Source organism: Festucalex cinctus, chromosome 2 (genome assembly GCF_051991245.1).
Source record: "Festucalex cinctus isolate MCC-2025b chromosome 2, RoL_Fcin_1.0, whole genome shotgun sequence".
Lineage (NCBI taxonomy): Eukaryota > Metazoa > Chordata > Actinopteri > Syngnathiformes > Syngnathidae > Festucalex > Festucalex cinctus.
The window spans coordinates 12,308,129-12,326,937 of record NC_135412.1 but is presented as its reverse complement, the minus strand read 5'-3'; the positions used below and the strand labels follow the sequence as shown (position 1 = coordinate 12,326,937).

Here is an 18,809-nt window from a genome sequence, read left to right as displayed (position 1 = left end):
TTATTCCTGAAATTAATGCACTCAGAAAAGTGCATTGCAGTGCCACTTTTTCAATCGGGGTCCTTTCATGGGAGATAAAAAGATAAATGTTTTATCTATTTTGGGAGCTCTGTCTCGAAGCAACAGGTGTCACTTATCTGTCAAGTCTCTGTCATTGAATAATTCAAATTTATGTCAGACAGAGCAATTGGGGATTACACTGTGATATGATTCTATTTCTGTTCGATGGCCGATTTAGTTCTGGAATTGTCACTCTAAAGATTGCAAGATATATTTGACCTTGACATATATGAACATTAATTTAGAGTTTACATCTAGCTAGCTTGGTTATATAAAATAAAAACCACACGGTGGAGCCCAACCAACTGCCAATAGACCCTTCTAGTGTGACGTCACGTTTAAGTGCACCCCTAGCGGTGGAGGGCAGGACGTCAATCTGAGTGAATTAGAAAACAATCGGTGTGACCTAGAAAATAGGTCAAACGGTTGATAAATCAGCGACCAATGCTATGAGGAACTTGTGCGCGGCCGGCGGATGCTCTAATAGCTAAAAGAGAGATGAGATCATTCTTTCGACTGCCGGCTGCGATTCTAAACCAGGCGGAAGACAGTGATGGGAGAAAGACGAGCATGGTGGCTAGTGTGAAACTACGAGGCAACTGCTTTGCACCCACAAAAAGTACGAGGATATGCTCAGATCAGTTTATATCAGGTAGTTTTTCTCTTTTTCATTTACAGTTGGTCATAATATTAACCTTTGATTGTAAATTGGAGGGAGACGGGTTGAATGTTCCATATTATCTTTAGTGAAACAATCATTCATACTTTTTGTTTTTTGTGTGTGTAAGTATTCAAGTAATTTTGAACAAAATGTCAACTATTTAACACGATTATCACGATTAACACTTTAACTCGGGCTTGAGCTCTGCTGAGGAATGTGTAGTTAACGTGCAGTCTGTTTGTTAGCAGCTAGCAAGCTAAGAGAGAGCTTGAAAACTTCGTTATACAGCAGGACGATTATATCTGGACACAAACGATTTAATGAATGACAATTTCCACCATGAAAGTAGTGATCGACGTATTGTTTCAACCAAAAACAACATACCTTAGGCTTCCACTTCCACTTTGCCCTCCAGCAAACTCCATGTTTTTGTAGCTAGCGGCTCCAAACGATTGATTTCAATGAGTCACAATAATGTAGTCTCCTACACGGGACATTTTTTTGATACTTGACATATTTCCCACCTTTTAACGAAAACATTCGTCGAAAAAAAAAAAAAAAAGAGAGAAAAGAAAAACCTCTCTACATTCATTTGTTATGGGAGGCTTGCCCTTCGGGAGGCCGAGCGGGAGCTAAGCAGTGACGTCAGCTGGAGGGGTCTATAGCAAATTTCTGTGAATAATTGTCACTACCCTAAAAGTTATTATAATTAATGTATAGTAATACTTTAAACCATAATTATACCACAAACTATGATCCATTAAAAATACAGTACAGTAAACATCTTACAGCTAAGCATGCACAAACACAATGTACAGTAACTGTACATGTTAACAGTTATGATGACCATGACCAACGTTTGACTGCACAGAAAAGGGCAGGGGTAACATCGATACTGCCGACACTCTTGGGGCGGGCCGCTGGTGGGAAATTTTGCTGCTTCATAGGCGGCTAACTATAAAACAGTTAGTGCTTCAGTGTTTACTGAGCTAAAACAGGCGGTTGGAGATAAGTTCTGCCTTTTTCCACTGAGCTGCTGTTCCACATTCCACGGGTTTTGATGCGGTGTTAGTCTGTACTGTAGCAAAACAAGTATGATGCAAAATGTTCACATTTACAAGGTTTAGCGAGGCTATTCTTCATAGTTGACACTTTCTAGAAACTAATCATCGTAACTGCTCATGACAAACAATTTAGAACCAAGGTGAATCACAAGCATGAAGTACAACTTGGGCTATTGTGTATATTCCGCAAGTTTTCATCATATAACCTCTTCTACATCTTTGAATTATCGTAATCATTTTCTTATGTCTTGTTTTAAGGCTCAGTAGCTCCACAGAACACAGTACCTCCTCACAGCTGATGCGCAGGCACAAGCTCCGCCGACGGAGACACAAAGTGGCCAAAATAGACCGGGTGAGTGCCTCGAAGACACATTAGTGCTCAAATTGGCTGTGACGTTGAAGGGTGCAGACAAATGAACGGGCTTAGCATTATTGACTTGGTGCCACATTGAGTTAGTTGCCACATGCATCAGTGTTGTATCCTCCCTCCGCCTTTTCAGTCTTCATCCTTCAGCAGCATCACAGACTCCACCATGAGCCTCAACATCATCACAGTCACACTTAACATGGGTAAGTGTTCCATTTTCGTGGCACAGATTTACACTTACATTTTTAAGTACAATTCTCTATGAAACACAAAATCCACTTCCTGTTGTTATAGTTTTGCATCACACTTTTCAAATCAAATCAAAGAAAACAGTCCTTTTTTTTTTTTTTGTTTTGATATGATATTCCAATATTTGAATGATATTCCACTCTAACGTTCTCCTTTCTGTCTCCCCAACAGAGAAGTACAACTTTCTGGGCATCAGTATCGTGGGTCAGAGTAACGACCGTGGCGACGGCGGCATTTACATCGGCTCCATCATGAAGGGAGGAGCTGTGGCTGCTGACGGCAGGATAGAACCCGGAGACATGCTCCTGCAGGTACGATGTGCATCCTCGGAGTCTGCTTTTCATCGGGAGAACTCACAAAGATTTGCTTTAATCGCGTATAAAAATAGAGCACTTTGTGTTTATTTTAATAGCTACAATGCTTTATTCTCTATGGTGGGTTGTTGAATTTCTATTTTTGTCTCCTCTGATTTTGCATCCTGGTTTTGCCTCACTTGGATCTCTTTTATGCTCATTTTTAATACCTTTCAATTGTGAATAAAAGCCCACTTCTCTTCATGGCCACTAGAGGGATGCTTTGAGTTGAGAAATAAGATTGGCAATTCACACGTCTAAGACCTCTTGCAGAAGCTTCAGGATCCTTGCTATTAATGATGACTGATACTTACTTTTAATTGAGGTATTAATGTATTGATATGTTTATTGATAGCATGAAATTGTTTATTTATTTGTTCAGGTGAATGATGTCAATTTTGAGAACATGAGCAATGATGATGCTGTGAGGATTCTGAGAGAGATCGTTTCCAAAACTGGGTAAGAACTTTTATTAAATTCAAGCTGCATCCCCTTTTTAGTCACAAAATACAGTGCATTAAAAAAAAAAATAGCTACACACTCCTGTCCAAATGCAAAGTATTTGTGATAGGGAAAAATAAGATACAGTAAATAATTTTAAAAAATATTAATAGTAAAAATAAAATGTTGCAATAATATCAAATAGGGCGGTGGGGTGCATGAGACCTCAGAACTTTTTTTTTTTTTTTTTTGCCATACTTGAAAGGTGTGTAATTGCACATCTGCTACAATAGGTGGCAGTGACATTCTCATTGTTAAAGAGTACACAAGGGGGTATACACTAAGAATGCACTGCATCCGGTAGCAGCGCGAAATATTGCACCACAACTGCACCCGCAGTCTGCGCCCAGTCACCCACCTATTCACTAAGGATATTGCTCTAATCATATACCAAACACGCCCACAAACACGGTTGTTATAGTAACAGTTGCGAGGAAGATGGCATTATCAAAAAGCGAGGTTGGACCGAGAGTAAGTGTTTAGAGTGCCATTAAGCTGTACAGGGCAGAGAGGACGACAACGACGTCATTCATTCATGAAGTACAAATTATTGGTGCGATCATTTATTAAAAATATATTTTCAGACTTTGACGTGGGCGTACAGTATGCATCTGGCATGTAAAAATGATCATAAAATTGCCGATCAGCCCGGGTTACGTTATGTGTCCTAAACCAACATAGAAAAATCACTCTCGCACTCGCTCCCACCGCCCCCACCCCCTCTCTCTCTCTCTCTCTCTCTCTCTCTATCTATCTATCTATCTATCTATCTATCTATCTATCTATCTATCTATCTATCTCTCTCTCTCTCTCTCTCTCTCTCTCTCTCTATCTATCTATCTATATATATATATATATATATATATATATATATATATATATATATATCCTATCTCTCTCTTTCTCTTTCTTTAGCAATGAGTCTCATTTGCATTGGAGTGGGCATATTTTGCCTCAAATGTATGCAAATTACCTCATTTACATACACGCAAATAACACCAGCTCACCGGGGCACAACCTGGTTGGCAGCGCACTTAGTGACGGACTTCCCCATCTGCGCGTGTTTAGTGAATTAGACGCTCCCGGATTGCTCCATTTTTATTGGTTAGCGCCATGCAAAGGCGACGCAAACCTTTAGTGAATAGGCCCCAAGGAGTATTAGCTCTTGTGTACTTCGAACAATTCTATAGACAAATGAAATGAAGTGACAAATGAAGACAAGTGTGCATGCAGTCTGATAACTGGGGTTATTGCTGTGTCAAATTAATCAATCACACTCAAAAGTTGTGTTAAATAGGAGTTAGCACACACCTGCCACCATTTTCAGTGCCCCTGATTAACCTCCGATAAAGTTCAACTGTTCCAGTAGAGTTGTACGGGTTATACTGTAGGTCTCAAAAGGCAGAAAAAGTTTTGAAATAATTCTCATACTTTTTACATCACAAAAACCTTGAGCAAGGGTGTGTAGACTTTTAATATCCCTTGTAAATTAATTAAAAATTCTGCCTGTTTGGGCTTGGGGACATTAGCAAAGTATGTTGTTTCCTTAAAACTGAGCTGATTTCTTCTTTTCAGTCCGATTAGTCTTACTGTCGCCAAATGTTGGGACCCGTCTCCTCGAAGCTACTTCACCATCCCTCGTGGTATGACGAATATGTAATCATCTCAAAGACAATGTATATTATTTTCATGAACTGAGAAGCGAACTTACTTTATTGTCACTCTGAGCAGCTGAGCCAGTGAGACCCATTGACCCTGCCGCCTGGATTTCGCACACCACGGCCCTGACCGGACCATATCCCCACTACGGTAACAACCGATCACTACCGCCACCCTTGCTTTAGAATGTAGCAATGATTGACATCTTTTTTTTTCTTCCCATATTTGCAGAGTTTGACGATTTGCCTCTATCAACAAGCAAAACAGACATGGCCACCATCGTCAAGATTATGCAGTTGCCAGACTCTGGCCTGGAGATTCGGGACAGGATGTGGTTGAAGATCACTATTGCCAATGCTGTCATTGGTGAGTGTAAAAAAAAAAAAAAAAAAAAGCACCATAGTTGAGCCAGATGTTACTTGCAATCACATTTAAATGATATCACCATCACACAACACATTCAGCTACATGAATAGGGAGTGATTTCAATTAATCGATGCACCAAATTCTGTGATCTAAGTGAGCTGATTCATTATTCCACAGAATAGCCAGTGAGTGTGTCTTGCTGCACATATATAGTAGTGACATCAAGTCTTGTCAGCTTGCAGTACGGGAATGGGAGATGCAAAGAAATAACTTGGTCATTTTTCCCAGTTAATTTTCCCCTGTGGACCACTGGACCGTGGTAACGTCTGAATTCATTGTTGTCTAGATGGAGGAGTAAACTTGTAACAATTTATTCTTTTATACATGTTCATATTTTATTTTTATCGTCTGGGAAGTGGTATATTTCACATACTGTAGTGTATACCTGGGGGGGGGAAAAATTACAGCACAGTTCACATCCAGCAGTTGCACACCCTAAGTAAGGTTGTACTCAAAGCAGGCCTTCCTAAAATCAAAGGACATTGAATTTATAGTTAATTCTGATTGACTTCTGTATTCTAGCACAGTGGTTCTCAACCTTTTTTTTTTTTTTTTTTTTTTTAGTGATGTACCCCCCGTAATTATTTTTTTTTCCAGCCAAGCGCAAAGCATTTCTGATTGAAGAAAAAATAAATAAATAAAACGGAGTGCTGTGCCATCATTGTCTGATTTAATTACTGTATTAAACTTTGGAACTCTATTTATATTTATGTGGTTTCCCGAACTATTTGGAAATAAAAATATATAACTAAAAATAAATACATAAATAATGTAATTATAAATAAAGATTGTGTGCACATAAAATGTCATCTTTTGGAATCGTAGTAAAGCTCTGTTGTCAAAATGAAATAATTAACTGAATTTTAAATCAAGTTTTCAAGTGATTGACAGGTGATTCTAGGTGGCATATGACAAGTTGGGTCAAACCATTCTGGTGGTATGAGGGGAAAGGCTGGGTTTTTAGGACACTGAAATTAAATTGCCTACTGAATATAAAATTCATTTTATGAACTTATATATATGTATGTATGTATGTATGTATGTGTGTGTGTGTATATATATATATATATATATATATATATATATATATATATATATATATATATTATATATATATATATACACTAGGGGTGTGAATTGCCTAGTACCTGACGATTCGATTCGTATCACGATTCACAGGTCACGATTCGATTCGATACCGATTAATCCCGATACTAATTCATAGGTCGATTGTTGCGATTTTTTTTCATTCAAATTTAGAAAATACTAATCAGTAAGCTTGTAGAGTGTAAGATTTATATGAAAATGTATTATTTATTTATCTGAAATTTCAGTCTTATAGAGGTTGTAATCTGTTTCATGTTTGAACAGCATTAAAATAAAATATTAAGGCTTAATGTTCCGTTCATATAACATTCTTCCATGCTCAAGGTGTGAATCCTAAAAAAAAAAAAAAAAAAAAAATCGATTCTGCCGATTATTGAATCGATTCGAGAATCGCGCGATGTAGTATCGCGATATATCGCCAACTCGATTTTTTTTAACACCCCTAATATATACATATATATATATATATATATATATATATATATGTATGTGTGTGTGTGTATATATGTGTGTGTGTGTGTGTATGTGTGTGTGTGTGTGTGTATATATGTATGTGTATGTAATATGTATATAGGAAAAATGATAAATATACTTTTAAAATATAATTTAAAATCTCATTTACCCTTTGGAGTGCCTTCACCACAGTTCTAGGATATAGTACAGTATCCTGAGCTTGTTGATGCAGTCTTTGACATTTGGTCGTGACTTTGCTTGTGATGTCAGGCGCTGACGTGGTGGATTGGCTCTACTCCCGAGTGGAGGGCTTCAAAGACCGGCGGGATGCCAGGAAGTATGCGAGCAGTCTGCTGAAACATGGCTACCTGCGACATACTGTCAACAAGATCACCTTCTCTGAACAGTGCTACTACACCTTTGGAGACCTTTGCCAAAGTAAAGTATCATGAAATTGGTGGTTTATTGTTAGCCACGCAGATATTCAACTCAATCTTGGCTTCTCCTCTAAGACATGGCGTCGCTCAATTTGAACGAGGGATCAAGTGGAGGCGGCTCGGAGCAGGACGCGTTGGCACCGCTCCCTCCCGCCGCCAACCCCTGGCCCATGGGGGGGCAGCCGTTCCCCTACCCTCCCTTCCCCTCCACGCCCCCCTGCTTCCCGCCTGGATACTCGGACCCGTGCCACAGTTTCCACAGTGGGAGCGCAGGCAGCCAGCACAGTGAGGGTGAGTACTGACAAGTAGGAGCAAGATGAGTTTTTGCCGTGAGGAAAAACAACGTACCAGGTGACGTCGTCCTCAATCCAAAAAAAAAAAAAAAAAAAGACTTTCTGGCTGTCATACTCAAAAATAGACTTTCTGGCTGTCATACTCCTTTTTTTTTTTTTTTTTTTTTTTTTTTTTTTTTTTTTTTTTTTTTTTTTTTTTTAAGGCTGCCTACGCATTTTCTAAATGTATAAAAGAAGAATGACGTCAATTTTGTATCTTTAAATCCTAATAACTATGTTTACTATGACACTATGACATCAGTTTCCTAGTTTCCAGTAAGCCCCTGACATTTTCCTTTTTTCCCACCTTTTTCTATTTTGTTTCTTTATTTGTGTGGCAAACGTCTGCCGCATATCACAAAAAACAAAAAAAAAACAAAAAAAAAACAGACTAATCGCTTATATTAATAGTTCAAACTAGGGCTGGACGAGATGGCCACAAAATAAAATCTCTAATTTTTCAGTCAGTCACTCGGAGCGATTACGATTTTAATTGATTTTAATATAATAAAACCAACAAACCTTTATTTAAAGGTTTCATTTATTCAAAAATAACTCCTGTGCAAAATGTTCAGTCAACATTAATTCATTCTAATTCATTCTAAATCAGTTATAACATAAACTTAACATTAATAGTTTGTACTTAAATGCTACAATTAAGTGGTTGTTAGCGATTGTAAACATGCCTTGTAAACATCCCATCCAGCATTTTGACACTTGTACAAAATTGCAACTCACAAAAACATTTTGATTCAAAAGAACATAACAACTTTAAAGACAAAACTCGACTTCACGATTTAGCAAATTTTCAACGATTAGATTTTTAAAACAACGATCTATCAAGTTAATTCGATTTAATGCCCAGCCCTAATTCAAACTGTACTAACTATGATCCCAAAGTAGAAAACTCATTCACTGCCAGCTGTTTTCAAAGCAGTTTCCCCTATTGTCAGCCGTATTTGAGCGGTTTGGCTGATCAAGACCTAATAAAAGTCCAGACCTACCAAAAAACAAACAAACAAACAAAAAAAAAGTCAAATAAACAATTCCACGTATAGCAAAACGCAAATAGGCAAGGATCCACCTCTATTCCAAAGCATCTCGAGTCATGCAGCACTGAGGTACTGGGTCTGCACAATTAAATCTCACAGCAGATTGGAAGACTCAACGCATTCTTGATCGTCACTGTTGGTATCAATCAACACGGGGCCATGTTGCATGCTCTTTGTCATGTGCTCTTTGTCATGCGGTAATGTGGAAACTGAAGTGCTCTCTCTTATGTGGACCATCGTGATCTTGTGGTTACAGTTGGTATTGAAATCTAGCCTGTACATCGTCACCGCTACCCTCATTTCAATAACCTTGCTGTATTCAGTCTTTGGACACTACGCAAATGGAGGTGGTTCGAGACATGGAGGATTTGTTCCTCCTTTTCAGTCAGCTGGTTTTTCACCCAGAAGCCAAAGAACTAGTTTAGATCCACAGCAATACAGTCAACTAGAGTGTCACAGTGGTACATTAATGTGACACACAAGTTAATTTGTTCCCTGACATCTTTCCCCATTGAAACTTGCCATTAAAATGTTCCATCCTCCCCCCCAAAAAGCTTAACAAAAATGTTTGCAATGTATTTTTTTTTAAATAATAAAAATGGCACTGTATAATAGTGTATTTGACAAAATAAAATTGTTGATGTAATTAAATAGAATGTAAAAACATTTTTACTTGAATTCATTGGAAATCATGCTGCGCTTTCTGGTATGCTCACCTTGGCAACCTGGGGGCAGTATTTTACAGAAATATAGATATATATGGTGGTGCATTTTCCTCACGGTCCACAGTACAAACTGCAGTTATATTAGTCATTTTTTTAAAATGATGGAAAATGGTCCTCTAAATCTAGACTTTCAGTTCGTATTGAAAGTAACGATTAACTTCCAAATGGAATTCAATGGTTACTCCTCTTTTGAAATACAGATGCTATAATTCAACAAAATTAAGATCCAATTGGGCCTTGAAAAAAAGGTAAACCATACGGTACCAAAAGCGCTTTACAAAGCCTCACATTCACTTATTTGAAAACTATCTATTGAGTACGCTGGCACGTTTTGGTGGCCGCTATTACCTCCAGAAAAGTTCTTCTTTTTAGTTTAAAATAACTGAGTTTAACCGGGCTCCATATCCATACCCTGGCCAAAGGTAGAACCTGGGTTAGTTTTTTTACGTTGATGCCGTAAATCCAATCTCCTTGATGAGAACAGCTGCTAGCTATCCTTGGGCTAACTCCCTCTTCATTTGTTGCCAGAATGGATTTAAAGGCAGGGTTTTTCCTATGTACAAAATTCAGAGGTGGCCACCTCCAGCCTGAGCTACTGATATTGCTCAACACAACACAGCTGTGCGCTCCAGCTGTGTTGATTGAGCTCCGCAGGAACGCATTTTAACTGCAGTTGCAATGTTGTGCCATTATGGAGGCGCTATATCAACAGCAGTGCACCGGAAAGCATTGATCCACTGCACACCTTAACAGGTTCATTTAATGCAGCAGCTGGCTAATTTGCATTTACATTTGATGTGGCATATGAGCACAAACAAGGAAAAATATTTTTATTATAGGTTTATATGGGATGGTGCATTGTTGAATTAAACTGCAAATGTCTGATGTGACTAGCTAACCCTCAGCACAAGACCATAAATTGAGCCATCAGACATATCAGAGGAGAGCTGTGTTGCTTGTTTCCATGTAGAACTTCTTTAATCCACCTTTCACTTTCTTTTACGCATTTGTCATGTGTGTGCATGAGCCATTCCTGGATGGGTGTTATGGGCCAATTGGATAGAGTAAATGTATAATACAGTAGCTAATGGGGAAGATGTGTGTAATCGTGTTGTTCCCTCTGTTTCTGCTGGGCAACGATAGACTGAAGGAGGATGTAGTCCCAGGACACTGGGGGAACCGGTAAGCCTGCAACACCCCCTCAAATTTCCACCATCCAATTCCTCTTTCACCATCCTTTCCCTCTTCTGTTCTTCTTGCTCTTGTCACTACAAGCCCCTCTAAAGTGAAAATATGTCTTCTAAATTTGATACACCAGTTTTGTCAACAACGCTGCCTAATTTCAATTATTAAAAAGATTGCCAAGTATTTAAAATTGGGCTTTAAAATTGTGAAGAATCAAGCTTTAGTCTCCACTCTCTGAAAGATGAGTCATGAAAATATAGTGGTGTAGTGCTAGCTAGCGGCTAACTCACGAGCTAACAGATATCTGGGGCTCCTCTCGACCGGCGGTGGATGAGCAGTGCGCTTTGGCGTCACCTCACTTGGGAAGTTTCAATAAAAATAATGACACTGAGCTGTTCTTTAAATTGTGGAATCCAGGGAAGATTATTTTTTGTAATGGTAAGCATAGCTAGCTAGCTAACGGCATGCTAGTGGTAGAAACAGGCCAAAACATCGAAACTGTCAATCACACTGGGTACTGGGCACGAATGCCAACAAAGGCAAGTGCATCACAAGACACTAGTTTAGCCACGTCAAAAAACAAAAAAACAAACAAAAAAAAAAAAACAGGAAAAGTGAAATGGTGGCCATCAGGTTAATGTGAGGCTTTATTGCCACAAATCGGTCCTACATTTGTTCTCAGTCTTTTCACATATTTTCAGCAATTATCTTCAAATATGGATTTAGAAACAAATCTTTCACTTTACAGGGCCTTTTAAGCTTTTCCCTGCATATATATCATGTGTTGTCCTTTGTCTCGTGTGTCATCTCGCCGCCGCGCCAATAGTCCATTCTCTCTCTCTCTCTCTGCACCTTTGAGCATGCGTTCACATTGTGCTGGGAGGTATATTGTGGTGATTGCAGGACAACCAGTTTGAAGGCAGTGCTGTCATTCTCAGTGATGCAACTTTTATACTCAGTTGAGCATTACATATATTTTTTTTTTCTAGATTTAATTGGCCCTGTGGTATAATGGGCTTATTTGACTACTTACAGGGAGTTATTTCAAATGGATCGTTCATGTGCATTTAAAAGGCTTTTAATGGCAGGTTGTAATACATTTTTCAAAAAGTCCATAGCTGTTGCCTCATTACATACTGACTTTGTAGATTCTATGCTTTTCCTTGAAGCTGCTGGAAATTGTTGTTGACTATAATGTTTACTGTAAGGAAAAGAACATGTTTACTGTAAGCAGGGAATGACCACTGTTGCCATCTTCAGGCTGTAGAGGGTAACTTTTGACTGCAAATCCAACACGGAGGAATTGAGATCTGATCAAAAGGTTTCATAAATGCGTGGTGTCAAATACCGTAATAAGACCTAAGTGCACATACTAAAACTATAATATACCTATAAATGTAGTGAGTAGGATTTAGGACAGTACATAAAAGTCATCTTTGTATCATATGCAGGACATATCTCATCAAGCCTGACTAATGTGTTTGAAACTTTTACAGGGCGCAAATTGAAATACTTGGAAATTACACATTTGAATCTCCAAAATGATTGGTGTACATTTACAAATTATTAATATCTATACATTATCTATCTGCAATGCCTGGCAACCAGTACAGGGCACAGCATATCCAATCTCTCTCTGGATGTTATATCTATTTCAATTATATACAGTACTCATATTAGAATGATAGACACTAAATATGCTAATTGTTTTTTTGTTTTGTTTTTTGTTTTTTTACAATAACTGGCTGTGAAAGGGGATCTACAGCCTTATAGTGAGGGTTGTAACACTCATTTCAACTTAAGTTACCAAATGTTTCCTTGCTTGCTAAAGCAGAGTTTTGCAACCACCGTACTGCCACATTACTTTTGTGTGAGTTCATCAAATGTGTCATTGGAAAGGATCGTTTCACCTCATTGGTCAGAAAATTATTTAAGGTGTATACGTGCTACTCATAAAGACAAATGTATATTGTTTAAAAGCTGCCTCAAAACGTGTTTCTTTGTTCCGCTGCTGGAGGGAAGCAACTTATAATACCTCACAGATGCTATTTGTCGAGATGCCATGACAGCTGTTGCATGCAGCCATACCGTGCCATGATGTCTGTGTTGAAAGCCGTCTCGGCTCAACTGTCTCTCCTAAGTCAACACATCATTTTCTGACGAATCTGAGTCATTTTCGTAATTTTCTAGAGCAATATTGACAGAAGGTTCGTCAATTCGTAACTGATAACGCCCGTTTTGCAGGCAGATTAGAATGAAGCGTATCTCTGGGATAGGTTATCTGATTGCTGATTGGTTGACACACGAGGAAGTAAGCAAACACAGGTGGGCAGGACAATGCTTGACGAGACAAGGGAGACACACAAGGAAAGCAGAACATAACACAGATCATAAAAGAAACTGAAAGGAACATGACAACAAAAATCAAACAAAACCCACTCAAAACTAGCACCATTACAAACCCAACCCAAACCATGACGCTAACGGGAACCTTTTTAGTTTAAAATGGCTTACCTTAAAGCCTGAAACATTAAATATTTGAGAGCAAATTCTGATTCTTTGTAAATAGTATTTATTGGTCCTTTTGAACAAATAAAAAATTTTTTTTTAATCAACTTCCACATGACTTTTGATTTGTGCCATATTTGATACATCCGGTCACAATGCTTTCAATTCATACATTTATAACTGTCAAAAACAAAATAATGAACAGACGTATTAAACATAGTATTTCCAAAAATCAGGTCATTTCCCACTATTAATAAGTCTCAATTGGGGGGGATCTTGCAAGGTGGCTGGAAAAGCCATCAGCTGAGTGATACTGCCCTCTAATGACTTATACGTGCTATGCATGTGTCAGATCATATACGTCAGGTTTTAATGTGAGAAAAAATATTACATTCATGAAATAAAATGTCTTGTATTCAGTATGATACGTTTGGCGTATAGGGTTAAGAATCCTGCATTGCATTGTGGCCAAAAGTAGAATTGTGTGACATCTGTGTTTGTTGGTGTGCTCTGAGATTTTTTTCTCATATGAAATACGTGCCTTGGCTCGACAAACATTGAGAAACGCTGCTCTTATGCGTGACCTTGCCGTTCTCCAGTCGGATCTGCTGACGTCGGGCGCCTGTGTCTTCTCCACAGGAAGCCGTAGCAGCGGATCCAACCCCAGTGCGGGCAAGGGGAGGCGTTCGTCCCCGCAGGAAAAGACTCACAAGTCAACATGCAGCGAGTCGGAGCCGGCCGTGCGTGGCGGGAAGCGAGCCGACAGGTGCGCCAGCCAAACGAGCCATCACAGCCACGCCCGGTCCGGCCACAGCCAGTCGCACAGGGTCTGCAGCCACGTGCCCTCCTCCCAACCGGGGCCGGGCTCCTGCGCCCACAGCGAGCGAAGTCGCGCGTCCTCCTACGGGCCCCCCGGCTTGCCGCCGCCGTATTGTCTGGCCCGCCTGGCCCCGAAGGCTTCCGTCAGCGGCGGCGCGCCGCCGGGAGCTCCTCCCGGGAGAGAGCTGGCCGCCTTCCCCCCCGAGCTCACCGCCAGCCGCCAATCCTTCCAGCACGCTATGGGCAATCCCTGCGAGTTTTTCGTTGACATCATGTGACAGGAGAGTGCCTTTCGAACTTCAAAAAAGTGCTGACGCTCCCTCCGCTGGCAGTTCTGTGGCTCAAGTGTACAGTTTGTGAATTGCTGTTCAATGTGGTGAGTCTTTAAAGCGGCCAAACAGAGCGTTACTTCATTCCATTTTGGATGTTCTCCCCTGCAAGATCTTTAAGATGGTCTGGATCTCAATCCCCAGACCCTCAACAAAGTTGACGCCAATTTATTATAGCATTACCACTGGGTTTTTTTTGTTTTTTTTTTGATCCACGAAGCTCTTACCTGCCAACCGCTCACATGCTACCTGCGATCAGCGGGTATCTTCATTTTGGTTGTAACGAGGCGGCGATCGTGCATGACTTTTTAAGAAGACGTGACCTTGATTTGGGCCGAGTGGTCGCCTCAAGCCACCCGTACACTGGAAGATGTTTGTGTTGTTATTTATGTGATTACGTCATCCACGATGGCTGACTGACAATCGCGCATCAGCCGTCGGTCAATCGGTGGCCAGTTTCCCCACAGTCGTGGCCGTGCTTTGTCGAATGTATCGTCGTCGGCGTCAGGCGCTTTGCTTTCGAGTCGCGTTCAGATCGGATTGCAAACAGTGGACGACAGATATCCAGAGAATGTCTAACAGGACGCCATGTTCTACATTTTGGAATCTGGCAGGTGGTTTGTTGATTTTAGATTGAACAATCTTTATTTATTTAATTTAATTTAATTTTAGCAGCACTTCTCACAGCTTGTCAGCTGAGTTCGCTTATGACTCACAATTTGCATTTGGCATCTATTAGTCACTGTCTCTGAACTTGTGCTAGTGTACATGGGGACACAAATAGTAGCTGACGGCATCCGCTTGTGATATTTCGGTCGGTCACAACACACCACTGACAATTCAAAGGCAGCTTATTCCCTGTTTTTTTATTTTTTTATTTTTTTAAAGCCGATTAAGTATCAAAATAATAACATACCCTGGACAGCGCCATTATCCAGTCAGGTGTTCACTATGACGAATCCGGCCGTCTTTCTTCATTTAAATGCGAATAATGAGCAAGATTGTTTTTTTCTATCGCCAAATACTGTGCCAATTCTGACCGGTGTACTCCTCAACATGTCAGGCCTTCCTTGTGTGCTGATTCGCACACCAAAATGCAGCCTGCGGTGCGAGTAAAAGTTCGAAGTTTGATATCACTCTTACCGTCCATGTTAGGGACCGGCCACAAATGACATATTCCGGGATGACGTATGTAAATGGAGGGGCGAACCACCATAACACAAACAACCCATTTTTGTGGTGGTAGTAATTGGTAGACCACTGCTACTTGCAGCTGAAAATGTTATATGTCATTGTCATCAGCAAATTGGCAAATATTTCTGTCCTATGATGACATTTTGAGCTGTAGTAGTAGCAGTAGAATGAGAAAAGGTGTTGTTGTTTTTTTTTTTGGTAATTTGTGAATATTTCTGCCTCTTAAAAATCTTGTTTCTCCACAATGACAGATAAGACACATTTTCAACTGGAGTTAGTTGCCTACCATTTGCAGCTACTACAAAAATGAAAAGGAAAAAAAAAAGTAAAAAAGTTAAAGGCCCAGTCTGCCGATTTCACTCAGGAAAATGCACTTTTTAAATACAGGATTTAAACAAACAAACAAACAAACCACAGAAACGGCCCGTTGTTTACAAAACAAACACAAAATGGCAAAATACAGGCTTGGTTAGGACAAAATCACCACCAGAAATGATGAGAAACCCAGATCTGTAAATTGAGAAGTAGTTTGTTTGTTTTCCTGAGTGAAACCGGCAGACTGGGCCTTTAAAGCTTTAACTCAGCAGTTAACTCGGGAGTTAAATCTATAAAACTTTTACTTCGACAGCACTAGTTTTTAGTTTTTATGCTTGTTAGCAACACATGTTGCGTCCCGATGATCACGTGACTGTCCAAAAATCATAATTGCTCTATATAAATTGACATATTTTTTTTCAGGGAAGAGTTGAAATTTCACTTTTTTTTTTCTTTTTTTTAATAAGTGGTGTATTACTTTAAACTTATCTGACACAACCCGTCATGTGTTTACAAGTTCAAACCTGACCTGAATATTCAGACTTCTTTCCTCAAAGAAAAGTTTGACGAGCACTTTTCCAAGTTGTCGCTGGTATGAAACACTGTTTGCAATCAGAACTTTCTCTTGAATCGTCTTTCTTTACAAAAGAAAAGTTGATTGTACATAAAAATTTATTATATATGATTAAAAATCTCTATGTTGGAAATTCTGTCTATATCTGTCACTGTTCATCAAATGGTCCTCACTGAGAAAAGTCGAGTGACGAGAATGAGTTGGAATGTGAGTCATCACAACGTTAATCCCCCAAGTCAAACCCACGATGCACCACCGAGGTGTGACGTCAAAAACAACAGCAACACGAGCCGACATTTACGTTCATTTGACAGCGCACGCGTGGGACTATGTACTTTCCTAGTGGGCGGATTTCATTGACATGCAATGTCAATGCACACACACGCGACCCTTTTTTTTTTTTTTTTTTTTTCTCATAAGTCACTCGAGCAAAATGCTTGCATGTGCCACATTCCCCCCCACAGGAAGGAAGTGAGCTCAGAGCCCTCCAGTGACGCAAAGCAGCGGACCCCATATCAGACTCGCAGACGACATTCAAACACAAACTCCACGCGATCTTTGCGTTGTGGCTAACTTTAGAGGAGCTTGAAGGTCACGTGGGTGATGTGTTAACTTGACCGTGGGCGAATCAGTAAAAGCGGTACAGTAAGGATGCTCTCAAAATCACACCATTTTCCCCAAAAAAGACAATCATGACGCACACAAGAAACTACTGCATTTGTTTTTAAACAGGAAGTCAGCTCCATGGTGTGTTTTGAATCCAGCTGGGCATTCAATGACCCCACCCCATCCCAAAACTTCCGTAATCAAAGGTAAACAGCATGAGCAAGTATCGTCACGCGGGGAAAATTTTGATCTTTACTCAGTCACCTCAAGGTAAAAACGTACAAGTGACTCATGTCACGCATTGCTGTGACTTGCTAATTTATTTTCCTCTTCTCTTTTTTTTTTTTTTTTTTTTTTTTTTTTTTTTTTTTTTTTAAGTAACACTTGAAATCAACCATCAACTGTGGCACACTGATACTAGTTTAAACAAAACAAATCCAATTGAATTGAGTTTCATCCACTGTAGCATGATCTTGAAAGTAGATATGTGGTTCCAAAGTTGCTTGATTTGAACATTTTGGCAGATGTAATGCAGGCAGGTTGGAACAGGAACTTGGAACAACACCTGGAATTGCAAAGCTGACAAAAGAAGGAAAACTAAAGGCTCAAGGCTTTTTTTGCTATAAAAGTATATTGGGAATGAGGAGCTGAGTCACATTCTGATAACTCAAGTGACGGATTTGCGCGGGAAATCGCTGTTTCACCACAAACTACAATGAAAGGATGGATGGCTGGATATTTACTCTCGATTACGTCACAGTAGCTAAGTTTTTCTTGGGATGCAACTCCTCCAATCTTGGCCAGTGTAGCTTGTTTCAAAAAAGAAAAAAATCTATGTTTCGTCTGACCACATCACATTCTCCCAATCCTTTCCTGGGTCCTCCATATACTCTGGCAAACTTCAGACGGGCCTAGACTTGCACTGGCTTAAGCAGGGGGACACGTCTGGCACTGCAGGTTTTGAGTCCCCGTCAATGTGATGTCATCTTTCTAACTTTTGTCCCAACTCTCTGCAGGTCATTCACAAGGTCCCCCCTTGTAGTTCTGGGATTTTTGCTCACCGCCATCACCAGACCTGTGTCATCATTTTAGGTGGGAGTACTTTCCCACACTGTAGATAGAGGGATCATCTTTTAATAGAAGGACAAAGTTGCTTTCAGTTTTCTTTTTGGTCAATACAATATTGATATGAAATATATATGAAACTACTCTTCACAATTACAGTGACTGAATCTAGCAGCTCAAAAAGTACATTTTGGAATGATCTGACCCAAGATGGTGGAGGAAGCTAAATTCAAGAGTATTTGTCAGTGTGATGCTGCTGGGCACAATTATTTGAACATAACTCATTTTACAGTACAACTCAAATTACTCTGTGTAGTTGAGGTCAAATCAGCAGTACCAGCCCTATACATATATATATATATATATATATATATATATATATATATATATATATATATATATATATATATATATATATTAGGGGTGTTAAAAAAAATCGATTCGGCGATATATCACGATACTACATCGCGCGATTCTCGAATCGATTCAATAATCGGCAGAATCGATTTTTTTTTAATTTTTTTTTTATTTTTATTTTTTATTTTTTTAGGATTCACACCTTGAGCATGGAAGAATGTTATATGAACGGAACATTAAGCCTTAATATTTTATTTTAATGCTGTTCAAACATGAAACAGATTACAACCTCTATAAGACTGAAATTTCAGATAAATAATTCATTTTCATATAAATCTTACACTCTACAAGCTTACTGATTAGTATTTTCTAAATTTGAATGAAAAAAATCGCAACAATCGACTTATAAAT

At 39.4% G+C, this 18,809-nt stretch overlaps 1 protein-coding gene across 1 annotated transcript in view; it reads left to right on the top strand.

The window, feature by feature from the left end:
- LOC144013736 (segment polarity protein dishevelled homolog DVL-1-like) overlaps nucleotides 1–16,503 on the top strand; it is a 33,380-nt gene extending 16,877 nt beyond the window's left edge. Inside the window, exons 6-15 of the mRNA XM_077512914.1 lie at nucleotides 2,044–2,137; nucleotides 2,286–2,355; nucleotides 2,573–2,712; nucleotides 3,137–3,213; nucleotides 4,831–4,898; nucleotides 4,987–5,064; nucleotides 5,146–5,280; nucleotides 7,171–7,338; nucleotides 7,413–7,628; nucleotides 13,779–16,503. Of these exons, the coding sequence (XP_077369040.1) occupies nucleotides 2,044–2,137; nucleotides 2,286–2,355; nucleotides 2,573–2,712; nucleotides 3,137–3,213; nucleotides 4,831–4,898; nucleotides 4,987–5,064; nucleotides 5,146–5,280; nucleotides 7,171–7,338; nucleotides 7,413–7,628; nucleotides 13,779–14,236 (1,504 nt within the window). The 3' untranslated portion in view covers nucleotides 14,237–16,503. The remainder of the gene's footprint in view (nucleotides 1–2,043; nucleotides 2,138–2,285; nucleotides 2,356–2,572; nucleotides 2,713–3,136; nucleotides 3,214–4,830; nucleotides 4,899–4,986; nucleotides 5,065–5,145; nucleotides 5,281–7,170; nucleotides 7,339–7,412; nucleotides 7,629–13,778) is intronic.
- Nucleotides 16,504–18,809: the final 2,306 nt, after the last annotated feature.